Source organism: Dipodascopsis tothii (assembly GCF_038497935.1).
Source record: "Dipodascopsis tothii strain CBS 759.85 unplaced genomic scaffold V1510scaffold_3, whole genome shotgun sequence".
NCBI classification, from domain to species: domain Eukaryota; kingdom Fungi; phylum Ascomycota; class Lipomycetes; order Lipomycetales; family Lipomycetaceae; genus Neoaidaea; species Neoaidaea tothii.
Genome location: NW_027117987.1, coordinates 156,720 through 175,500, shown reverse-complemented (window position 1 = coordinate 175,500; position 18,781 = coordinate 156,720). Strand labels below are relative to the sequence as shown.

The window sequence follows — 18,781 nt, the reverse complement described above, 5'->3', positions numbered from 1 at the left end:
CTCAAATAATACCCGGGTAGTTTATTGGGCCCATGCGGCCAAACGGCAAGTGCCGGTGTCTAGTAGGTGACAGAGAAAATCTTGAAGACCGACGGCCCGTACGTCAGGCTCGGGCGCGAGTAGCCCGCCACCGACAGGTAGTGGCCGTCGACCTTGATCGTGTACTCGTCCTGGCCCACGTAGGTGATGGTGAAGACGGCGCCGGCCGAGGCCGATGACGTCAGGCGGCCCGACGCGGTCACGTACTTGCCGCCCAGCGTCGCCAGGCGGAACTGGTGGCTGAACGCGTCGCCCACCTGGTGCAGCACGAACCGCTGGCTCTTGGTCGAGTAGTCGTGCGCCGGCGTGCCGACCTCGAGGTACGACGAGCCGTAGGCCAGCGCGTGCGTCGTCCAGCCCTCGGCCTGGGTGAAGACCAGGTAGCGGCCCTCGGTCAGCGCGCCGCGCACGGGCTTGTAGCCCGACTCGGTCCACAGCGAGTCCTCCTCGGTCTGGTTGCCGTACGGCACCGGGATCTGGATGTGGCCCGCGTACGTGTCCTGGCAGACGGTGGTCTCGGTGAACTCGCCGTCGGCGAACTCCGGGAAGGTCACGTTGGTCAGCGCCGGCTTGGTCCAGTTCGGCTGCTGGAAGTGGAACATGTTGGTCAGGTCGGACATGTGCTGGCGGCGCCACGGGTTGATGGTGTCGAGCGTGACGTTCTTGCCGCGGGCCTCGGCCCACTTCTCGAGGAACATCAGCTGCGACGTGTGGTCGGCCGGCTCGGTGAAGACGTGGCCGCCGGTGGTCCACGGCGAGATGGCGTAGAACGGCAGGCGGAAGCCGGGGCCGGCGGGGATGTAGCTCGACAGGTTCTCGGGGTCGGTCGTCCACTCGCCGTCGGTGCCGTTCGGCGCGACGAACGGCGGGACGTGGTCACCCCAGCCGCCGGTCTCTGAAGCGGTTAGCGCCGTGTGGGGTAATGGCGTCATCGTGCTTACCGTCGTACGAGATGAAAATCACCGTGTCGTCGTAGTACGGCGAGTCCCGGATGGTCTCGATGACCTTCTCCTGGTACCACGAGCCGCCGTGGGGCGTGTGCGGCGGGTGCTCCGACAGCGGGAACGAGCCGACGATCCACGAGACCTCGGGCAGGGTGCCGTTGGCGACGTCGTCCAGGAACTGGGCCAGGCCGAGCCACTGCAGGCCCTTGACGGCGAGCGGGTCGGTCGAGTTGGCGTCGATGTAGTTCTCGAAGTAGAACATGGGGTCGTCGTTGGTCGAGTCGGCGTCGCGGTACGTGAACCACGAGATGTTCTGGGCCTCGAGGTTCTCGGGCATGGTGTTCCACTTGAGCGGGTAACAGTCGTACGGCGTCGCGCCGTTGTACTCGCAGCCGTTGGTCGACCAGTTCTCGATGTACGGGCCGCCGACGGTCTCGGGCTCGCCGAGGGTGCCGCCGATGTTGAGCGAGCCGGAGATCCACGACGCGCGGTTGGGCGCGGTGGGGCCTGGGTCAGCGGCGCCGGCAGGTCACGTACCGATCACAAACTCGGCGTACATGTCGGCCACGGTCCACGTCTCGGCGATCTCGAAGTGCACGGGGATGTCCGAGCGCTGGTAGTGGCCCCACGCGTACTCGGAGTTGTTGGTCACCCAGCCGTTGATCAGGCCGCCGTTCCAGGCGTTGTGGTTCGGCGTCCAGTCGTTGGATCCGCCGTTGGCGCACTGCGCGCCGCCCTTGTACGTGGAGTTGTACGCCAGGTAGAACGGCAGCAGGTAGTCGGCCTTGTCCGAGTTGGTGGGCTGGTACCAGATCGGCTTGCCGTCGACCGTCACCACGTTGGGGTCCTTGAAGCCACGGACGCCGGCCATGGTGCCGAAGTAGTGGTCGAAGGCGCGGTTCTCCTGCATGAGGTAGACGACGTGCTTGACGTCTGCGAGCGAGCTCGCGGCGGCGAGCTGCGCGGCCGCGAGGGCGACCGCGATCGTGCTGAGGGTAGAGGCCGAGAAAACCATTGCTGATGGTGGCCAGACTCGGGCGCCGCGGCGTATTTATGCGCGCGCGCGCCAGCCAGTCGGCGGCGACCCATTGCGGGTTGTCAGCGGCGCGCACGCCGGATGACTGGCGGGCCTGACAGCATGACGTGCGCCTGCGGCCGGCTGTGAATGGCCGGCCGGGCTGACAAACGCGGCCGACGCGAACAGCCGGCGCTGACGGCGGCCGGCCGCGTCCGGCACGGCCGCACTAGCCGCCGGAGCTCGGTGCGGGCCCGCGCCGGCCGACAGGGTCTGCCGCGGAGCGCGGTGCCGGCCGCCGATCTGGCGCGTTTGCGGTTGGTCGCGGTCGTGGGCAGCCCGCCGGCGCCGGCGCACCCCGGCTGCGCGCCCGCCTGCGCCCACGTCACGCCCGCGCTGTCAGACGCGGCACCGGGTCCGGCCAACCGCCGAGCCATGTGCGCGGCGGCCGCGGGCCGTAACCCCGAAGCGCCGGGCTGCGCTCGGTAGCGACTTTGGCGAAACCCACGCGGGCCCTGCCAAGCCCCGGACCGCGCGGCCTGCGCGCTGCCGCGCCGGCGGCGGCGCCAGCGTGCCTGGCTGCACCGGCTGAGACGGCACCGAGGTGCGCGCGAGAGCCAAGGCGACCAAGCTTCGCGCGGCGCGCGCGCGCCCAGATAAGGTTTGAGCCGCACCGGCTGCGGCGGCAAGCGAAACCTTGTTTGTCCGCCACGTGCATCGGCTGCGCCCGACCCGCGGCCCTGGGTCTGGGTCCCGGGCGCCTGGTCGGCGCCGCCGCGCCGCCCCGCGCCGCTCCGCGCGGCTCCGCGTCTGCCCCGGCCTCCGTCCGCCCGCGGCTGCTCCGGCTCCAGCGACCTCCGGCACCGCCGTGCAAGACTCCTGGCTAGTCGCGCTAGCTGCATCGCGGGGCGGAACAGCGGGGCGATGCGCACCAGGGCCGCGGCTGCAGCGCTAAGCTTCGCGCGGCTGTGGCGCCGCGCCCTCCCGCGCCCGTGGCCCAACGCCGCCTGTGGTTCGCCGTTGCCGCATGCACCTACCGCCGCCATTGCAGTCGGGTAACAAGCGCGGCTCGGCAGGCTCGTCTCCGGACCTCGGACCCTTGACGATCTGCAGTCCAATGAACGCCCTGCGCGGGCACATGGGCTGGCTGGGCACGGCTCCGAGCACCGGAGATCGCCCGCGCTCGGCTGTACCTGCGGGGCGCCCGCAGATCCGACTACCGAGCGCTGCCGAGCGCCGCCGAGCGCCGCCGAGCGCCGCCGAGCCAGCCGAAACGCCGGCCGGTGCTATCAGCGCCGTCCGACCCCAACGGCCGCCAACACCATGAAGCACCACCGACGGACAAGAGGTGAGTCTGGCGCGACCGGACAACGAGCTGATTGCAGCGCTCGTGTGTGCCGCCGTGGGCGTGCTGGCGGCCGTTGCCGCGCTTGCTGTCGTCGTCCGCCGGCCGGCTGCGTTCCGGCTGCCGGCCGTTTTTGGTGCCGCCGGCCTCGACGACGCAACCTACGGCGCGTTTCCCGGCCCCAGCGCAACCGCAGACGGCCCGACCGTGCGCTCGTACGACTGGACCGTTGCCCGGGCGACTCGCGCGCCGGCCGGCGTCGAGCGCGAGCTCGTCCTGGTCAACGGCGAGTTTCCCGGGCCAGCCATCCACGCCCGTCTGGGCGACCAGGTCCGCGTGCGCGTCCGCAACGCGCTCGAAGGCGACGAGAGCACGTCCGTACACTTCCACGGCATGCACCAGCGCGGCTCCAATGCCATGGACGGGGTGCCCGGCGTCACGCAGTGCGGAATTCCGCCCGGCGGCGAGATGACCTACGTCTTCAACGTCACCCAAACGGGCACGTTCTGGTGGCATTCGCACTCGCACCAGCAGCGCGGGGACGGCATGTTTGGCGCGCTCGTCCTGACCGGCCCGGACGAGCAGTACGTGGCCGGCCGAGACTACGACGACGATCTCCTGGTCGTCGTCCACGACCATTACCACCGGCCGGCCGCCGAGGCCTACTCCTGGTACCTCTCCCGGCAGTCGTCTGGCTTCGAGCCGGTCCCAGACGTCGGCTTGATCAACGGCCGAGGCCGCGCCGACTGCGCGCGGCTGCCGGCCGCCGTCAGACCGCGGTGCGACGCGTCCAAGGGCCAGACCGCCCGGTTCGAGTTCGTGCCCGGCCGGCGGTACCGGCTGCGCATCATCAACACGTCGTCGCTGGCCGAGCTCTCAGTGTCGCTCGACGACCACGTGCTGTCGGTGGTCGAGGCAGACTCGACCGAAGTCGAGCCGCTGGACGTGCACTACGTGCCGCTGGGGCCCGGCCAGAGATACTCGGTCCTGGTCGAGGCCGACTCGCTCCTGCCGGCGGTGCTCTTGCGCGTCCACATGCACAAGTCGTGCTTCAACTACGTCAACCTGGCGCTGGACCGCGACTTTGCGGCCGTGGTCGAGTACTCGGCGCCGCCGATCGGGCTCGCTGGCCGGCTCCGGCGCGCGATCCGGTCGGCCAGCCGGCCGCCGGTGTCGGCGGCGTGGCAGGACGTCCTGCCGGAGCAGGAGTGCGTCGACCTGGACCCGACGCAGCTGCGGCCGCTGGCGGACGGCCACGTGCCCGACGCCGACATCCGGTACCAGATCCAGCCGAAGAACATCCAGCTGGAGCGGATGAACCTGGCGCCGTTCGGGTTCATCAACCGGACGTCCTTCATGCCGGCAATTGGCGCGCCAAACCTGCACGTCGCCCTGGGGCTCGTCGACGCGGCCGACACCGTGGCGGTGCCGACGGTGTCGGCGCGGTACAACACGCCGCGGTGGGGCGGCGACCAGCTCGTCGTGGACGTGCCCTTCGGAAGCGTGGTCGAGATCGTCATCCAGAACTCCGACGAGGCCGCGCACCCGTTCCACCTGCACGGCCACGACTTCTGGGTGCTCGACACGTACGCCGAGTACAAGATCGGGCTGGGCGCGTGGCGGCCGTACTACACGGACCGGTACCGGCTGGAGGGCGCGCTGAAGCGCGACACGGTGATGGTCCCCCGCAGGGGCTACGCAGTTATCCGATGGGTGGCTGACAACCCGGGGCTGTGGGCGATGCACTGCCACATTCTGTGGCACCTGTCGGCCGGCATGATGATGCAGTGGTCCGTCGGGCTGGATCGCGTGAGCGAGCAGCCGACGGCGGCCATGCTGGAGCACTGCGCGCACGAGCGCGAGCTCGGCGCGGCGCTGCTGCGGCCGCTGCCGGGCGACGAGTTCCGCAAGAACACGGTGACCGTGCCGCACGGGCCGACGTTGCCGGAATAATGTATTGCGCCGCACGCTGTGCGGCGCTGCTATCAGCCGCACGGGCCGGCGTTGCCGCGGAAATGAATTTGCGCCGCACGCTGTGCGGCGCTGCTGTCAGCCGCACGCGGTGCGGCGCGCCGCTCAGGGGCACCCCGCTAGTCCAGCGCGGCGTCCGCCCGCAGGTACTCGTTCAGCGCGTCGCGCTTGACCGCGTTCTCGATCTTGAACGACGCGGCCAGCTCGTCCAGCTCGTCCAGCGTCTTTCCCTTGAACAGGTCGGCGAACTCGTACGCCAGATAGTGGCTCAGCACGATCTCCCGCGACACGCGCGCGATCTGGCGCTTGATGTCCCACAGCGGCGGGTAGTAGACCTTGTGGTACTTGGCCGGGATGACGCGCGCGTAGTCGTCGGCCAGCGCGGTCAGCAGCTCGTCGTGGGCGTCGTCGGGCTTGCCGCCCCAGAAGTCGGCGCCGACGGCCTGCTTCTTGGCCACGAACGGCGCGACCAGCCGGTTCCAGGGCGAGTCCGGCGACGTGCACACCAGGCCCTGGATGCCGATGTCCTTGTACGTCCAGATGGACCAGCCGACGTTGTGCTTGCGGTAGATGCCGAGCTGCGCGTTGAGCATGGCGTAGCGCTTGCTGTTGATCGTCTCGGCGTCGGCGTTGGCGCTGCTCTCGTAGACCGGGCCGAACTCGCCGTTCCAGACCGGGATGTCGAGCGCGAACGGCTCCTTGACCTTGCGGTCGAACTGGCGCTGGAGCTTGCCGTGGTTCTCGGCCGTGCCCTCGAACTGCTCGAAGCCGGGGAAGCCAAAGAGCGCGTAGTCGTGGATCGCGTAGACCGAGTTCGGCAGCGGCTCGCCAAAGTGGCTAAAGTCGCCGGCGTAGGTGTTGCCGTCGAGGAACAGGATGTGGTCCGGGTCGATTGCGCGGATGGCCTTCTCGACGCGCACGTAGAACGCCCACAGCCGCGTGTGCTTCGGGTCCGCGGGCTCGTTCAGCGGGTTGTAGCCGGCGATCCACGCGTTGCCCTTGTAGTGCGCGGCGATGGCCTCCCACAGCTGCACGACGCGGTCCTGGAAGTCCTTGAACTCGAAAAACAGCGCCAGGTTCGAGCCCGAGTCCGAGTGCCAGTCCTGGTTCTGGCCGCCGGGCGCGGCGTGCAGGTCGATGATCGTGTAGATGCCGTACTTGGCGCAGCGCTCGACGACGCGGTCGAGCAGCCGGAAGCCCTCGGCCTTGATCACGGACGGGTTGTCGTCGTCCATGAAGTGGCGGTAGTTGACGGGCACGCGCAGCGTGTTGAGCCCGAGCGACGCGTAGAACTCGGCGTCGGCGTCGGACCAGAAGTAGTCGTAGAACTTGTCGAAGAAGAAGTCGACCTTGTCCTGGCCGATGGCCTCGACCAGGATCTCCTTGTGCTCCTTCTCGTGGCCGGCGAAGCCGGTGATGAAGTTCTCCATGTTGAGCATGCCGCCGAGGCCGGCCTGGACGTCAGCGGGGCTCAGATGCGGCTGCGGTCCGTGCGCCGTCGCTTGCGCAGTTCGCCCAGCACACCGGGTCATGCGGTTCGCCCGGGATCCTGGGTCTGCCAGCCGCCCGCCCTACTCACCCCCTTCAGCAACACCTTGTTGCCGTCGCCGTCCACGATCAGCGTGCCGCGTGTCTTGAGAATAGAAGGAACCGTCATTGTGTCGTGCAGTGTGGCCGCCGAGCCGGCGTCCGTCTGCGTTTTATCGTCCGCCGCCGAGCCGGCCCTCGGAAGTCCGGAGCCCTCCTCGCCGGCACCACCTGCCAGCCGCGCGTTTCGCCCGTGGCCCGGAGACACCAGTCAAGTGCGCCATCGTGGCCGCAGCGCGATTGTCCCGATTGGGACAAACCCGGGCTCCTACCCCGGACTCCGGGGCACTCGGACGTCTAGTTCACGCGCTTACTGATCAGCCGAATCAGCCGGCACTGAACCGCAAGCGCTCTGCTAGGGTGGGTACGCTAGCCCCGCCGGGCGTGTCCCGCTGCCGTCAGGCGGAAAAATTGCGGAGTCCTGCCGGGACCGCCACGATGAGTTTGAGGAGAAGTCCTGGTCGGGATTGTCCCAATCTGGTAAATCGTGGAGTCTAGCGGATTCAGCCGGCCGGGACGCTCTTCATTCGGACAGGCCGACTCACCCCGGCCGGAACGGCGCCCAGGTGACCGGTACAACTCGTCCCGGCCAGCTGGACACACCGGCCCGGCGGCAGAACTCCCGCGCCCGACGGCTTCTATAAAGCTCTCGATCCCGAGTCCGAATCGCCAGCAACACCAGCACACCACGATGTCTTCTACCTCGCTTCCTTCGGACTTCCTCTGGGGCTACGCCACCGGTACGTATGTCGCCCCGGCCACCGCTGACGCCAGCCTCGTACCAGATTGAGGGCTCGCCCGAGGCCGACGGCCGCGGTCTTTCGATCTGGGACACGTTCTCGCGCCTCGAGGGCACCACTGAGGACGGCCGCAACGGCGACATGGCTACCGACAGCTACCGCCGCTGGGAGGAGGACATCAAGATGATGAAGGACTACGGCGTCAACTGCTACCGGTTCTCGCTCTCGTGGTCGCGCATCATCCCGCTCGGTGGCCGCGACGACCCCATCAACCCGGCCGGCATTGCGCACTACCGCAAGTTCATCCTGGCGCTGCGCGCCAACGGAATCGAGCCCATGGTCACGCTCTTCCACTGGGACCTGCCGCAAGCGCTGCAGGACAGATACCGCGGCTTCCTCGACCGCGAGATCGTGCTCGACTTTTCTCGCTACGCCCGCGTGTGTTATGAGAGCTTCGGCGACATCGTGGACACCTGGATCACGATCAACGAGCCCAACATCTACTCGATCCTCGGCCACTGCATCGGCGCGCACGCGCCGGGTCGGTCGAGCAACCACAAGTTCTCGCCCGAGGGCGACTCTCTGGTCGAGCCTTACATCGTGGGCCACAACCTGCTGCTGGCGCACGCCGCGGCCGTCCACATCCTGCGCGAGGAGTTCCCCAAGCCGAGCGCTGTCATTACGATTGTCATCAACTACCTGTGGGCCGAGCCCTGGGACGACTCGGAGGACAGCAAGCAGGCCGCGGCCGACTTTCTGGACGCCTACGGCGCTTGGTTCGCACACCCGGTCTTCAAGGGCGACTACCCCAAGCGCCTGAAGGAGATCGTCGGCGACCGTCTGCCCAAGTTCACGGCCGAGGAAGTCGAGTATGTCAAGGACACGGCCGACTACTTTGGCCTCAACCACTACACCACCAACCTCATCAAGAAGCGCACCACGCCCATCCAGGAGGGCCAGTACATGGAGTCGCTGTTCCCGCACATCGAGAACACCTTCACGCGCCCGGACGGCACCGACATCGCGCCCATGGCTGGTCTCAGCTGGGTCCGTCCGGTGGCCTGGGGCTTCAAGAAGCTGCTGCAGCACCTGTACACGACCTACGGCAAGCCGATCTACATCACCGAGAACGGTGTCATTTGCCCGAACGAGCGCGACCTGCCGCGTGAGGAGGGCCTGAATGACCAGTTCCGCATTGACTACTTCAACGGATACATCAATGCCATCATCGAGCTCCAAGGCGAGGTCCCGGTTAAGAGCTACATCATCTGGGCTCTGCTCGACAACTTCGAGTGGCAGGAGGGCTACACGCGCTTTGGTGTGACTTGGGTCGACTTTGACGACGACAACAAGCGGTACCCGAAGAAGTCGGCGTACTACATCAAAGATTTCATGCACAAGGCCCTGGGCGTTGCGCAGTAGGCTCAATGTATGCAGATAGCAATAGAGCAGTAATGAATTAGAGTACTCAATTACATCACTTCGAGACGTAGAGATGCGTGCGCATGAGCCGCCCATTCGCCGTGCGGCCGTCGCCGCGACGCGCGAGGCCTGGCCATCAGGCTGACTGCAAGACGAAAAGGCACTTTTCTTGAACGGGGTGTTACAGCAGGACACAGCGCCCTCACAATGTTCACCTCCAAGAACGAGCCTCTATGGCCAAGTTGGTAAGGCGCGTCACTAGTAATGACGAGATCATCGGTTCAAATCCGATTGGAGGCATTATTTTTTAATTTTTTTCACTTTGCATTCTGAGCAGATATTTTTCTTTTACCCTGCATTCCTAACCGCCGACGTCTCAAACTTTGCCTTGAATATTACACATCAAGAACAAGCCTCTATGGCCAAGTTGGTAAGGCGCGTCACTAGTAATGACGAGATCATCGGTTCAAATCCGATTGGAGGCATAATTTTTTGTAATTATTTTTCTCTCTCTGAACGGCTCTGAGCCGCTCTGCGCCTTACGGTGCCTCGTGAGAGTCTGAGCCTCAACGAATGGTCTCTTGGCCCAGTTGGTTAAGGCATCGTGCTAATAAGACAACTCCTTGTGAAACGCGAGGATCGGCGGTTCGATCCCGCCAGAGACCATTTTTTTGGTGCTAATTTGTCGGGTGGGGCCGCGAACTGCTAGTCCAGACCTCCAATAGTGTACCTATCGATAACAGTAGGTCTCTTGGCCCAGTTGGTTAAGGCATCGTGCTAATAAGTATTCAACTCCTTGTGATACGCGAGGATCGGCGGTTCGATCCCGCCAGAGACCATTTTTTTTTTACTCCTGCGCGTGCTTCTGGTAGTAGTGTTGTTATGGCGGCAAAGCCGTCCACGTCCGTGCCATAATCGCGACAGTAGGTCTCAGGTTGCTATTTTTGCCCGCGATCTTTATTCAATCCAATTGCAAAGTTTGCTCAAGCAAAATCTCTATTATGGGCCAGGGCCTGCGAGACCGGCAGGCCGTTTAAATTACCCGGCCTGTATACGACTGAGCCAAAAAAAATTGCAGCACCTACGATTCCAGCGTGGTCTCCCACCGCAGTACTAAGTAGGCCCAACGAAGCTTAACTGGTGTTGATCGGACGGGGAACTGTGTTTTCTTCGTGGTATGGCCGCAACTGATTGTAAACTTGAGATGCTGGTTATATCCAGTTATCCCCCCTGGTTTCTGGCACTTATAACACACGCGTCTCATGTTTGAAAAACACTATATTAGCTATCTAGTCGACGAAGATACGCGCCTCAACAGCAGCGTAGTTCTGTGGTCAGCAAATTCGGTGGGTCAACTCACGTTAAAGTACGTCGAGAATAGATTGCACGCGTGCTGCACGTCAGCCGCGCCGCAGGTCTCGCGAATTGAGTGCATGCTCAGCTGCGGGTTGCCCATGTCGAGTGTACGCGCACCGAGAAGCGAGGCAAGCGCCGGGCCGATCGTCGAGCCGCACGTAGAGTCATTGCGGACTACGAACAGCTGCAGCGGGATCTTGTTGATCTTGGCGACCTCCTCGAGCAGCAGAATGCCGGGCGAGTTGGTCGAGTAGCGCTGGTTGGCGTTGATCTTGATCACCGGGCCCTCGTTCATCTTCGGACGGTGGCTAGACTCGTGCTTAGCGCCGTAGTTCGGGTGCACGGCATGCGCCATGTCGGCTGACAGCAGGAAAGACTTGATCAGGGTCTCTTCGTAGGCCGAGCCGTCGGCGGAGGCGGTCTCGCCAGCCTCGGCGGCAAGGCCCGAAAGACGTTTGACGCTGGGGTCAGTTCGGTCGCGTGCGCACTTACATGGCCGGCAGGAAGTTCGAACGGGCGCCCTGGGCGCTCTCGGAGCCGATCTCCTCGTGGTCGAAGCACGAGATCATGCGGATGCACGGGTCGTTGTCGAGCGCGGTCGAGTCGGCGAGCGAGTCGATCAGGCCGCGGATGGCGCAGAACGACATCATCTGCGGTCAGCAGGCCCGCGCGGCCACGCACCTGGTTGTCGAGACGCTGCGACAGGATAAACTCCTCGTTGACACCGCCAAAGCCGCTGGCCTGAGTGTCGTACAGAATGAGCTCAAAGTCGCGGATGTCGAGCGCGTCGACGCCGGCCTCGGCGGCCACGAGCTCGATCACCTTTGGCAGGTGGCGGCGGTTGGCCACGGCCAGCGGCTGGAACTCGTCCGAGTCGGTCGTAGGCGCGGCCGGCTCGTTGAGCTCCTTCTCGGCCAGGCCGGCGATCGGGAACAGCTGGGTCTCGCGGTTGAACTCGAACTTGACGTTGGCCTCATGGTTAAGATGGATGGCCAGCGTCGGGATGCGCAGGATCGGCTTGTTGATGCGCACGACCTTGGGCACAAGGTTGCCGTCCTTGGTCTGGACGTAGACCCGGCCAGCGACCGAGAGGTCGCGGTCGAACCAGGTGTGCCTGGGGTCAGCGCGCCCACGCGTCCACGTACCAGAGGCCGCCACCGTAGAGCTCGACGCCAACCTGGAGGTATCCATCGGCACCCTTGCTGGACACGGGCTTGAGTCTGGCGTCAGCAGCGCAGGGCGGGGTCGTACCTGAGCGTCGGGCTGTCGGTGTGGGCGCCGATGATCGAGATGCCGTTGCCGGCCTGCCACTTCTTGCCGACGGCGAAGGCGATGATGCTGCTGCCGTTACGGGTCAGGAAGTACTTGTGGCCCTTCTGGATCTTGCCGGCCCAGGGCTCGCGCTCCTTCAGCTCGAGGAACCCGGCCGACTTGAGCAGCTTCTTGGCGTTTTCGACAACATGGTACGGACTGGGCGACGCGTTGACAAACGCGAGGAAGTCTGGGTCAGCTGGGCCGGCGGGGACGCACCTTGGGCGTAAGCCTTGGAGAGAGCGGCCATGGTTGCGGTGATCGGAGGAGAGCCGACGGCTAAGTGCGGCTATGAGTCGCGTAGGTGACGTGGCGGTGCAGCGGCTATATGGTGGCGGTGCAGTGGCGGCGGCGGCTATATGGGCGCGGCGCCTCCGCGGCAGCGGCGCCGCGTACGGCCGCGGCTGCCGCCGGTGGCTATATGGCGGCAATGCGACGCGGACCCAGTCCGCGGACCCGGACCCGTTCTGCGTCATGCAGCACGCGCCGTGCGGCTCACGGATCCTGTGTTCTCCCAGAGCTGTAAATACACAACTCTGCCCCCCCAGGACGTCTGCCCACTTCCGCCATGGCGACCGCAGCGATGGCTGTCCAGGACCTGGACTACGACGCCCTACGGCGGCAGAGCGACAGCACCACGGTCGTGTCCGAGACCGTCGCGGTCAACCACCGGGCGTAAGTGCCGCGGGCGATTTGGCTATCAAGCGCCAGGGCCGCAGACCCCAGGCGCCAGCCCCGCGACCGCCGCTGACGTCCAGGCTGATCACGCGGACGCTGTCCAAGTATCCGGTCAACCATGCGCTCTTCCGCGAGCTGATCCAGAACGGCGCCGACGCCGGCGCGACCACGGTCCGGGTCGAGTTCGAGACAGACGGGCGGCCGCTGCGGATGGAAAACATCATGTACGGGCGCGCGCGGGCCTGCTGACGCCAGGGACGCCCACAAGGCGCTCGTCAAGCGCGTGCGGATCATGAACGACGGCGTCAACTTCCGGCCAGAGGACTGGGACCGGCTGCGGGAAATCGCCAAGGGCAACCCGGACGAAACCAAGATCGGTGCGTTTGGCGTCGGCTTCTACTCGGTCTTCGCCGTGACGGAGCAGCCGATGGTGCACTCGGGCCCGACCGCGATGAGCTTCTACTACATCGGCGACCAGCTGCACTACAAGCGGATGACGCTGCCGCCGTCGGGCAAGTGGACGCTGGTGGATCTGCCGTACACGTCGCCGCGGGCGCTGCCGGCGCTGGCCGACTTCACGAGCTTCATTGCGCAGAGCCTGACGTTCGTGCGGCTGCAGCGGATCGAGCTCGTCGTCGACGGGATCGACCTGCTGACGATGGCCAAGACCAAGGGCCAGGCGCAGCCGCTGGCGATCCCGCGCGGCATCAACACCAAGTCGCCGGACGGGCTGGTGCAGGTCACGGGCGTCGAGACCGAGGCCGTCAAGATCGAGGCGCGGTACCTGAACGCGACGCAGCTCGGCAAGAGCGAGCAGGAGGCCAAGGGGCTGATTGCGTTTGGCCTCAAGTTCATGCAGACGTTCGCGACCGAGACCGAGCGGCCGGGCGACTACACCGCGGCGACGCTGTACCTGCGCACGGTGACGGCCACGGCGTCGACGCACCCGTCGCTGGCGTTTGCCAAGCGGCTGCAGGCGGCCATCATCAAGCCGCCGCCGCGGGTGGCGACCGTGTCGATGATTGCGCTCAACAAGGCCGAGGCCGACTCGTCGGCGCTGCGGTCGGGGATCGCGAGCCAGATCTTCCCGGCGTCGTTCGCGGACGCCAAGGTGTTCATCGGCTTCCCCACGAAGCAGACGACGGGCCTGCGGTCGCACATCGCGGCGTCGCAGGCGATCCCGACCATGGAGCGCGCCGCGGTCGACATGTCCAACGCCTACGTGCGCGACTGGAACCGCGAGATGATGTACACGGCCGGCGTGGTCGCGCGGATCGTCTACGGCGCCGAGATGGCGGCGATCGAGGCGCTCGTGCAGCCGCGGCCGGGCAAGCCCGATCTGTCGGACGCGGTCGTCGCCCAGACCGCGCACACCATGCGCCAGTTCTACTTCGACTCGTCCACGCCGGACCCCAAGGTCGGCCAGTACGTCGCCGCCGGGTTCTGGCGGTCGGCGCCGTCGGTGCCGCTGCTCACCAACAAGGGCGTGGTCGCGTCGACGCAGGCGCGCGTGATGGAGGACGTGACGTTCCTGCGGCACGTGCCCATCATCCTGCCCGGCCTGTACGCGCAGGCCACCGAGTTCCTCGACCAGGTGCGCACGGTCGGGCTCATCCGGCCGGTCGACGTGACCGACATCAAGAACGAGTTTGGCCAGCGCACGCTCGACCGCACCGACGTGGTCGCGTTCCTGCGCTGGCTGACCGGCAAGATCCGCAGCGGCGACATGAGCCTGGCCGAGGCCAAGGCGGTCATGGCGTACGCGGTCGTCGCCGACGCCGAGCTCGGCGCCGTCGACCTGCGCTCGATCATGTACTACCACAACACCAAGACGATCCCGGCCGACATGCCCGTGCCGTTCACGTGCATGCCGCACGCGATCGCCAAGGACCTCGACGTCCACGCCATGGACACGCTCGGCTGGAAGGAGCTCGAGGTGCTGACGTGGCTCTGGCACGTCACCACCAGCGACGGCAGCAAGCTGCCGGTCGAGCACAGCATCTCGGTGTCGCCGCAGTTCTCGGCGGCGGTGCTCAAGGTGCTGGCCCGCCGCTGGACGACCATGCCGGCGCAGTGGCACACGATCGTGCTCGACCAGCTCGGGTCCAAGACGTGCATCGCCACGCAGAAGGGCATGCGCCGGCCGTCCGAGGCGTACCTGCGCCGCGTCAAGCTGTTTGCGGACCTGCCCGTCATGGACGCCGCGCTCTACGACGGCGTCAGCGAGGCCATGCTGGTCTACCTCGGCGTGCGCAAGACGGTCGAGCTCAAGTACGTCATGGACCGGCTCCACGGCGAGGGCGAGCGCAAGTGGTCGACCGTGGACATGGTCACGTACCTGGCCAGCCAGCAGAAGGACATGCGCCGCGAGGACTTTGCGTTCCTCAAGGCCAACGCGTTCTGCGAGGCCGAGGACGGCGACCGGCTGCACAAGCCGTCGGCGCTCTACCAGCCGTCGCCCGAGCTGCGGGCGCTCAAGCTGCCGACGCTCAAGTGGCCGCAGTGGAACGCGCAGTCGGCCGAGGCGCAGTTTCTGTTCGGGCTCGGCCTGCTGGAGGCGCCGACGGCGACGTCGCTGGTGCTGCTGGCCGCCGCCGCCAAGGCGCCCGACTACCGCGACCGGCTGCTGGCCTACTTTCTGCGGTTCTACGACCAGAACGGCTACCGCAAGGCCGCGGACGCGCTGGCCAGCCACCGGTTCCTGCCGGCGGCGCTCGACGGCCGGCCGCAGCTCTGCGCGCCCGGCGAGTGCTTCTCGTCGACCTACGCCGCGCTCTTCGGCTACCCCGTCCTGGACGAGCCGCTGCGGACCGAGTCGTGGAAGTTCGGCGTCAAGATGTACCCCGAGGTCTCGGTGCTCGTCGACCGGCTGATCGAGCGGCCGCCGACGACGGTCGAGCGCGCCAACCCCGTCTTCACGTACATGGCCGGCCGGCTGTCGGAGCTGTCGCCGGCGGACCTGGCCAAGCTGAACAAGGCCAAGTTCGTGCCGACGTTCGCCAGCGGCGGGCTCGTGCTGCAGTCGCCGCTCACGGTCTTCATCGACACGGCCGCGGCCAGCCACGAGCTGCTGTTCTACAAGCAGTTCTTCAGCTTCGTGTCGTTCGAGCCCGGCGCCAACGCGTTCCTGCGGCACTGCGGCGCGCGCGACAAGCCGTCCGTCAAGGAGCTCGCGCGCTCGACGGTCGACGCGCCGCACGAGATGTACATCCAGGCCGGCTCGGCCGAGAAGTACATGGACCTGCTGGCCGAGTTCGAGCGCAGCTGGGCCGAGATCTCGATGGACCCGGACCTGCTCAGCAAGATGAAGCGGTCGCCGTTCGTGATCGCGCGCAAGTACGCCGCGGCCAAGCCCAAGGCGCGCACGCTCGGCCGCGCGGACGAGGCCGAGGCCGAGGACGACTTCTTCGACGACGACGAGGCCACGTTCGTGCTGGCCAAGCCCACCGAGACCGTCGTCGCCGACGACGTGATCCTGTTCAACCTGTTCAAGGCCGAGGTGCTGTCGGCGCCGGCCGACAGCACGCTCGAGCGGTTCTACGTCAAGATCGGGTCGCCGCGGATCTCGACCATGGTCGACGAGACCCAGCGGATCGGCGCGTCGATGAACACGACGGACGCGGTGGCGCCGATGCTCAAGAAGATCGTCGAGCGCACGAAGCTCTACGCCGAGACGTCGCAGGACAAGCTCAAGGTGCCGTTCAGCCAGTTCGAGAGCCGGGTCAAGGTCGCGTCCGTCACGAGCATCTTCCTCGAGCGGTCGCTGCGGATGCGGTCGCGGCACGTGGCGCCGGTGCGGACGCCGACGTCGGCGTGCCTGATGCGCAACACCGACAACTCGTACACGCTGTACCTGACGGCGAACTTCGAGTGGTTCGACGTCAGCCAGACGCTGATCAACACGCTGCTGCAGCGGCCGACGCCGGCCGAGGCGACCGTGCTGGAGTCGCTGCTCAACTCGCCGCTGGCGTCGCTGGAGCGGCGCGGCTACAACGTGAAGAAGATCATCAAGAGCCAGAAACAGGACGCCAAACGCGCCGAGGAGAGCGCGCGGCTGCTCGAGGAGGCGCGCGAGCAGGAGCGGCAGCGCAAGGCCAAGGCGGCCGAGGCTAAGGCCGCGCAGGACGAGGCGCGCAAGCTGCGGGCGATCGACACGGCCAAGAACGCGGCGGTGGAGCCGGCGTCGCCGCGGTCGGCCAAGGCGGCGCGGTCGCCGGCGGTGTCGCCGGCGGCGTCGCCGTCGCCGCTGCCGTCGCCGGCCAAGCCGGCTGGCGACGACGCGATCGTGGCCGAGGCCATGGCCGCGGCCGCGCGCGCCCAGGCCGTCAACGCCGGCATGCAGGCCGGCGGGCTCACGGGCATCTTCAGCAAGTGGCGCAAGTCCATCATGCGCCCGCACGGCGACGCCGACGGCAAGCGCGACGACCCCTTCGCGGGCGTCTCGCCGATCCGGCCGGGCGCGTTCCCGGAGGACCCCGAGCCGGCGGCCGACAACGCGGTCGGGCCCGTGCGGGGACCGTCGGCCGCGTCCGGCGAGTCGCCGCACCGCCGCGGCACCATGCCGCGCGAGTCGCCGACGCGGCCGACGCGGCCTCGCGGCTCGCCCGGGGCGCCGGGCGCCGGCCAGGGCCCGCCCGGAGGCCCGCTCTCCGAGCACGCCGTGACCGATCTCCTCTACACCGGCCTGGACCATATCCGGCCCTACGCCGACTGGGAGCTCCGCAACGAGGCCCAGGAGTGGGAGATCGGCGGCGACGTGGCGGCGTCGGCCAGCATGGCGGCCGACCAGAGCTGCGACCGCACGGTCGCGCACGACCTCAAGCGCTACGCCACGATCGGCGAAGAGGGCCCGAAGCTGTTCATCAACCGCATGGCCGACGATCTTCCGCCGGGGATGGAGCTGCCGCTGAGCGACTTTGCGAACGTGCTGCAGAAGCTGGCGCACATCTTTGGGTGCCGGTTCGACGCGTTCCACGTGTTTTTCGACCCGGGGGCGGTCTCGGTCGCGTTCAACCTCGGCGGATCGCTCTTCTTCAACGCCAAGTACTTCCTGATCGATGTGGAGAGCAATCACGTGCACGGGTACGACGAGCGGCTAGCGCTGGACTACTGGTTCCCCGTGCTGGCGCACGAGCTGGCGCACAACCTGGCGCAGAACCACGGCCAGGAGCACTCGTTCTTCTCCGAGAGCTACGTGCAGCGTTTCCTGGGCCCGTACCGCGCACTCCTGCGGCACGAGGAGGCCAGGACGGGGACTTTTGCATAGACACATTGCGTCGACACACGGCGCATGATGCCGCACTACGAGCATCGCACGGCGGCGCCGGCGGGTCCGCCCGACGCGGCCGGGCCGCAGCGCAGTATAAACAAAGCCGTCAATACTTTTAGTTTATATTTTAAGATGTTACATTAGTTGGAATACATTTTGTTCAACCGTGTACACAATCTACTCGGTCTCGATGTTTCCTCTCTCCGAAACGTAGATACCGTCAAGGAACTTCCGGATATCCTTGTTTCTGACACGGCAGATCTGCTGGATATCGGCAGCCGACTGGGAGACGTTCTCGAGCGAGTTGCCCGACAGGACGAGCTCGTCCTTCTGGGTCGACGAGACCTCGACCGAGACACCCTCGAGGACCGAGATCTGGCGAACACGCTTCTCACCCAGGAAGTTTCTGATCTCAACGAGCGTGCCCTCGTTCAGAACGTTGACGTTGATGGGGAAATGCGCGTAGACGTATCTCATCTTGTACTTGTAGCCCTTGGTGACACCGGTGATCATGTTCTTGATCAGGGTCTTGATGGTTCTAAGGGCAGCAACGTGCTTGCGGTCGCCATGGTGCACAGTGAGCTTGATAACGTTGCTCGAGATCTTGGTGAATGCAAGGTTGATGTGACGCAGGTTCTTGGTGAGCGTACCTGGCGGGTCAGCGCTGGGCTCGCGGGCGGGCGACGCCGCGGACAGCGTCCGCGGCGCGGCGGCGGTTCTTACCTCTGGGGCCGGTGACAACAACAATTCTGGACTTGATGCTGACCGTGACTCCCTCGGGGATCTCAAGGTTCTCGTCGGACTGTATGTACTTCATTTTGCTGGTGAAAAGAATAAAGATTCGACGTACTGAGTTGGTACGAGATGCCGTCTGTAAAAATTGGATAATGAACTTTTGGTGGTGGTGTTGGGCCTCGCAAACGTCTGCAAGCCCTAAGTTGGGGCATAGTGTGGGAGCGCGCGAAAAAGCAGTCACGGCCGGCGACGGCTGGGACATTAGGTCCTGCGGCCCTGCGCATAACCGTCGCGCGGCCGCGCGCACAGCGGCCGCATATCCGTCACGGCCCCCGCTCGCTTGTGCGCGCTGGCCTGCCCCCCGGGTCG

At 66.1% G+C, this 18,781-nt stretch overlaps 7 protein-coding genes and 4 non-coding genes across 11 annotated transcripts; 7 read left to right on the top strand and 4 right to left on the bottom strand.

Annotated features, from left to right (window-relative positions):
• Position 1: 1 nt before the first annotated feature.
• V1510DRAFT_428142 (phosphoesterase family-domain-containing protein) lies at positions 2–1,998 on the bottom strand (the record flags this gene model as incomplete). The annotated part of the gene is made up of 3 exons (XM_066935246.1): positions 2–934; positions 981–1,490; positions 1,521–1,998. The coding sequence occupies 3 exons, from the start codon at positions 1,996–1,998 to the stop codon at positions 60–62; spliced, it is 1,863 nt and encodes a 620-aa protein (XP_066791143.1). The 3' UTR covers positions 2–59.
• Positions 1,999–2,922: 924 nt separating this feature from the next.
• Positions 2,923–5,357, top strand: V1510DRAFT_443914 (Cupredoxin; the record flags this gene model as incomplete). The annotated part of the gene is made up of 3 exons (XM_066935673.1): positions 2,923–3,010; positions 3,209–3,281; positions 3,529–5,357. 3 exons carry the CDS (start codon positions 2,923–2,925, stop codon positions 5,294–5,296), a joined length of 1,929 nt encoding a protein of 642 aa, XP_066791142.1. The 3' UTR covers positions 5,297–5,357.
• Positions 5,349–7,328, bottom strand: V1510DRAFT_443913 (glycoside hydrolase family 5 protein). The gene is made up of 2 exons (XM_066935672.1): positions 6,894–7,328; positions 5,349–6,768 (listed from the first exon to the last, which is right to left on the bottom strand). Exons 1-2 carry the CDS (start codon positions 6,969–6,971, stop codon positions 5,434–5,436), a joined length of 1,413 nt encoding a protein of 470 aa, XP_066791141.1. The 5' UTR covers positions 6,972–7,328; the 3' UTR covers positions 5,349–5,433.
• Positions 7,329–7,415: 87 nt separating this feature from the next.
• Positions 7,416–9,116, top strand: V1510DRAFT_410677 (glycoside hydrolase superfamily). Its single transcript, XM_066932762.1, has 2 exons — positions 7,416–7,641; positions 7,676–9,116. Exons 1-2 carry the CDS (start codon positions 7,593–7,595, stop codon positions 9,061–9,063), a joined length of 1,437 nt encoding a protein of 478 aa, XP_066791140.1. The 5' UTR covers positions 7,416–7,592; the 3' UTR covers positions 9,064–9,116.
• A 174-nt stretch (positions 9,117–9,290) lies between these two features.
• V1510DRAFT_t16 lies at positions 9,291–9,363 on the top strand. The gene has a single exon. It is a non-coding gene; the product is annotated as a tRNA-Thr (tRNA).
• Positions 9,364–9,475: 112 nt separating this feature from the next.
• Positions 9,476–9,548, top strand: V1510DRAFT_t17. The gene has a single exon. It is a non-coding gene; the product is annotated as a tRNA-Thr (tRNA).
• Positions 9,549–9,638: 90 nt separating this feature from the next.
• V1510DRAFT_t18 lies at positions 9,639–9,729 on the top strand. Its single transcript has one exon. It is a non-coding gene; the product is annotated as a tRNA-Ile (tRNA).
• A 79-nt stretch (positions 9,730–9,808) lies between these two features.
• V1510DRAFT_t19 lies at positions 9,809–9,902 on the top strand. The gene has a single exon. It is a non-coding gene; the product is annotated as a tRNA-Ile (tRNA).
• A 285-nt stretch (positions 9,903–10,187) lies between these two features.
• V1510DRAFT_447055 (peptidase M18) lies at positions 10,188–12,148 on the bottom strand. Its single transcript, XM_066935739.1, has 7 exons — positions 11,950–12,148; positions 11,671–11,920; positions 11,565–11,639; positions 11,101–11,533; positions 10,912–11,069; positions 10,424–10,880; positions 10,188–10,391 (listed from the first exon to the last, which is right to left on the bottom strand). Exons 1-7 carry the CDS (start codon positions 11,978–11,980, stop codon positions 10,353–10,355), a joined length of 1,443 nt encoding a protein of 480 aa, XP_066791139.1. The 5' UTR covers positions 11,981–12,148; the 3' UTR covers positions 10,188–10,352.
• A 70-nt stretch (positions 12,149–12,218) lies between these two features.
• Positions 12,219–17,846, top strand: V1510DRAFT_428137 (uncharacterized protein). The gene is made up of 3 exons (XM_066935245.1): positions 12,219–12,405; positions 12,489–12,632; positions 12,664–17,846. The coding sequence occupies exons 1-3, from the start codon at positions 12,299–12,301 to the stop codon at positions 17,672–17,674; spliced, it is 5,262 nt and encodes a 1,753-aa protein (XP_066791138.1). The 5' UTR covers positions 12,219–12,298; the 3' UTR covers positions 17,675–17,846.
• Positions 17,772–18,577, bottom strand: V1510DRAFT_447053 (60S ribosomal protein uL6). Its single transcript, XM_066935738.1, has 2 exons — positions 18,401–18,577; positions 17,772–18,327 (listed from the first exon to the last, which is right to left on the bottom strand). The coding sequence occupies exons 1-2, from the start codon at positions 18,492–18,494 to the stop codon at positions 17,855–17,857; spliced, it is 567 nt and encodes a 188-aa protein (XP_066791137.1). The 5' UTR covers positions 18,495–18,577; the 3' UTR covers positions 17,772–17,854.
• Between the last annotated feature and the right edge of the window lie 204 nt (positions 18,578–18,781).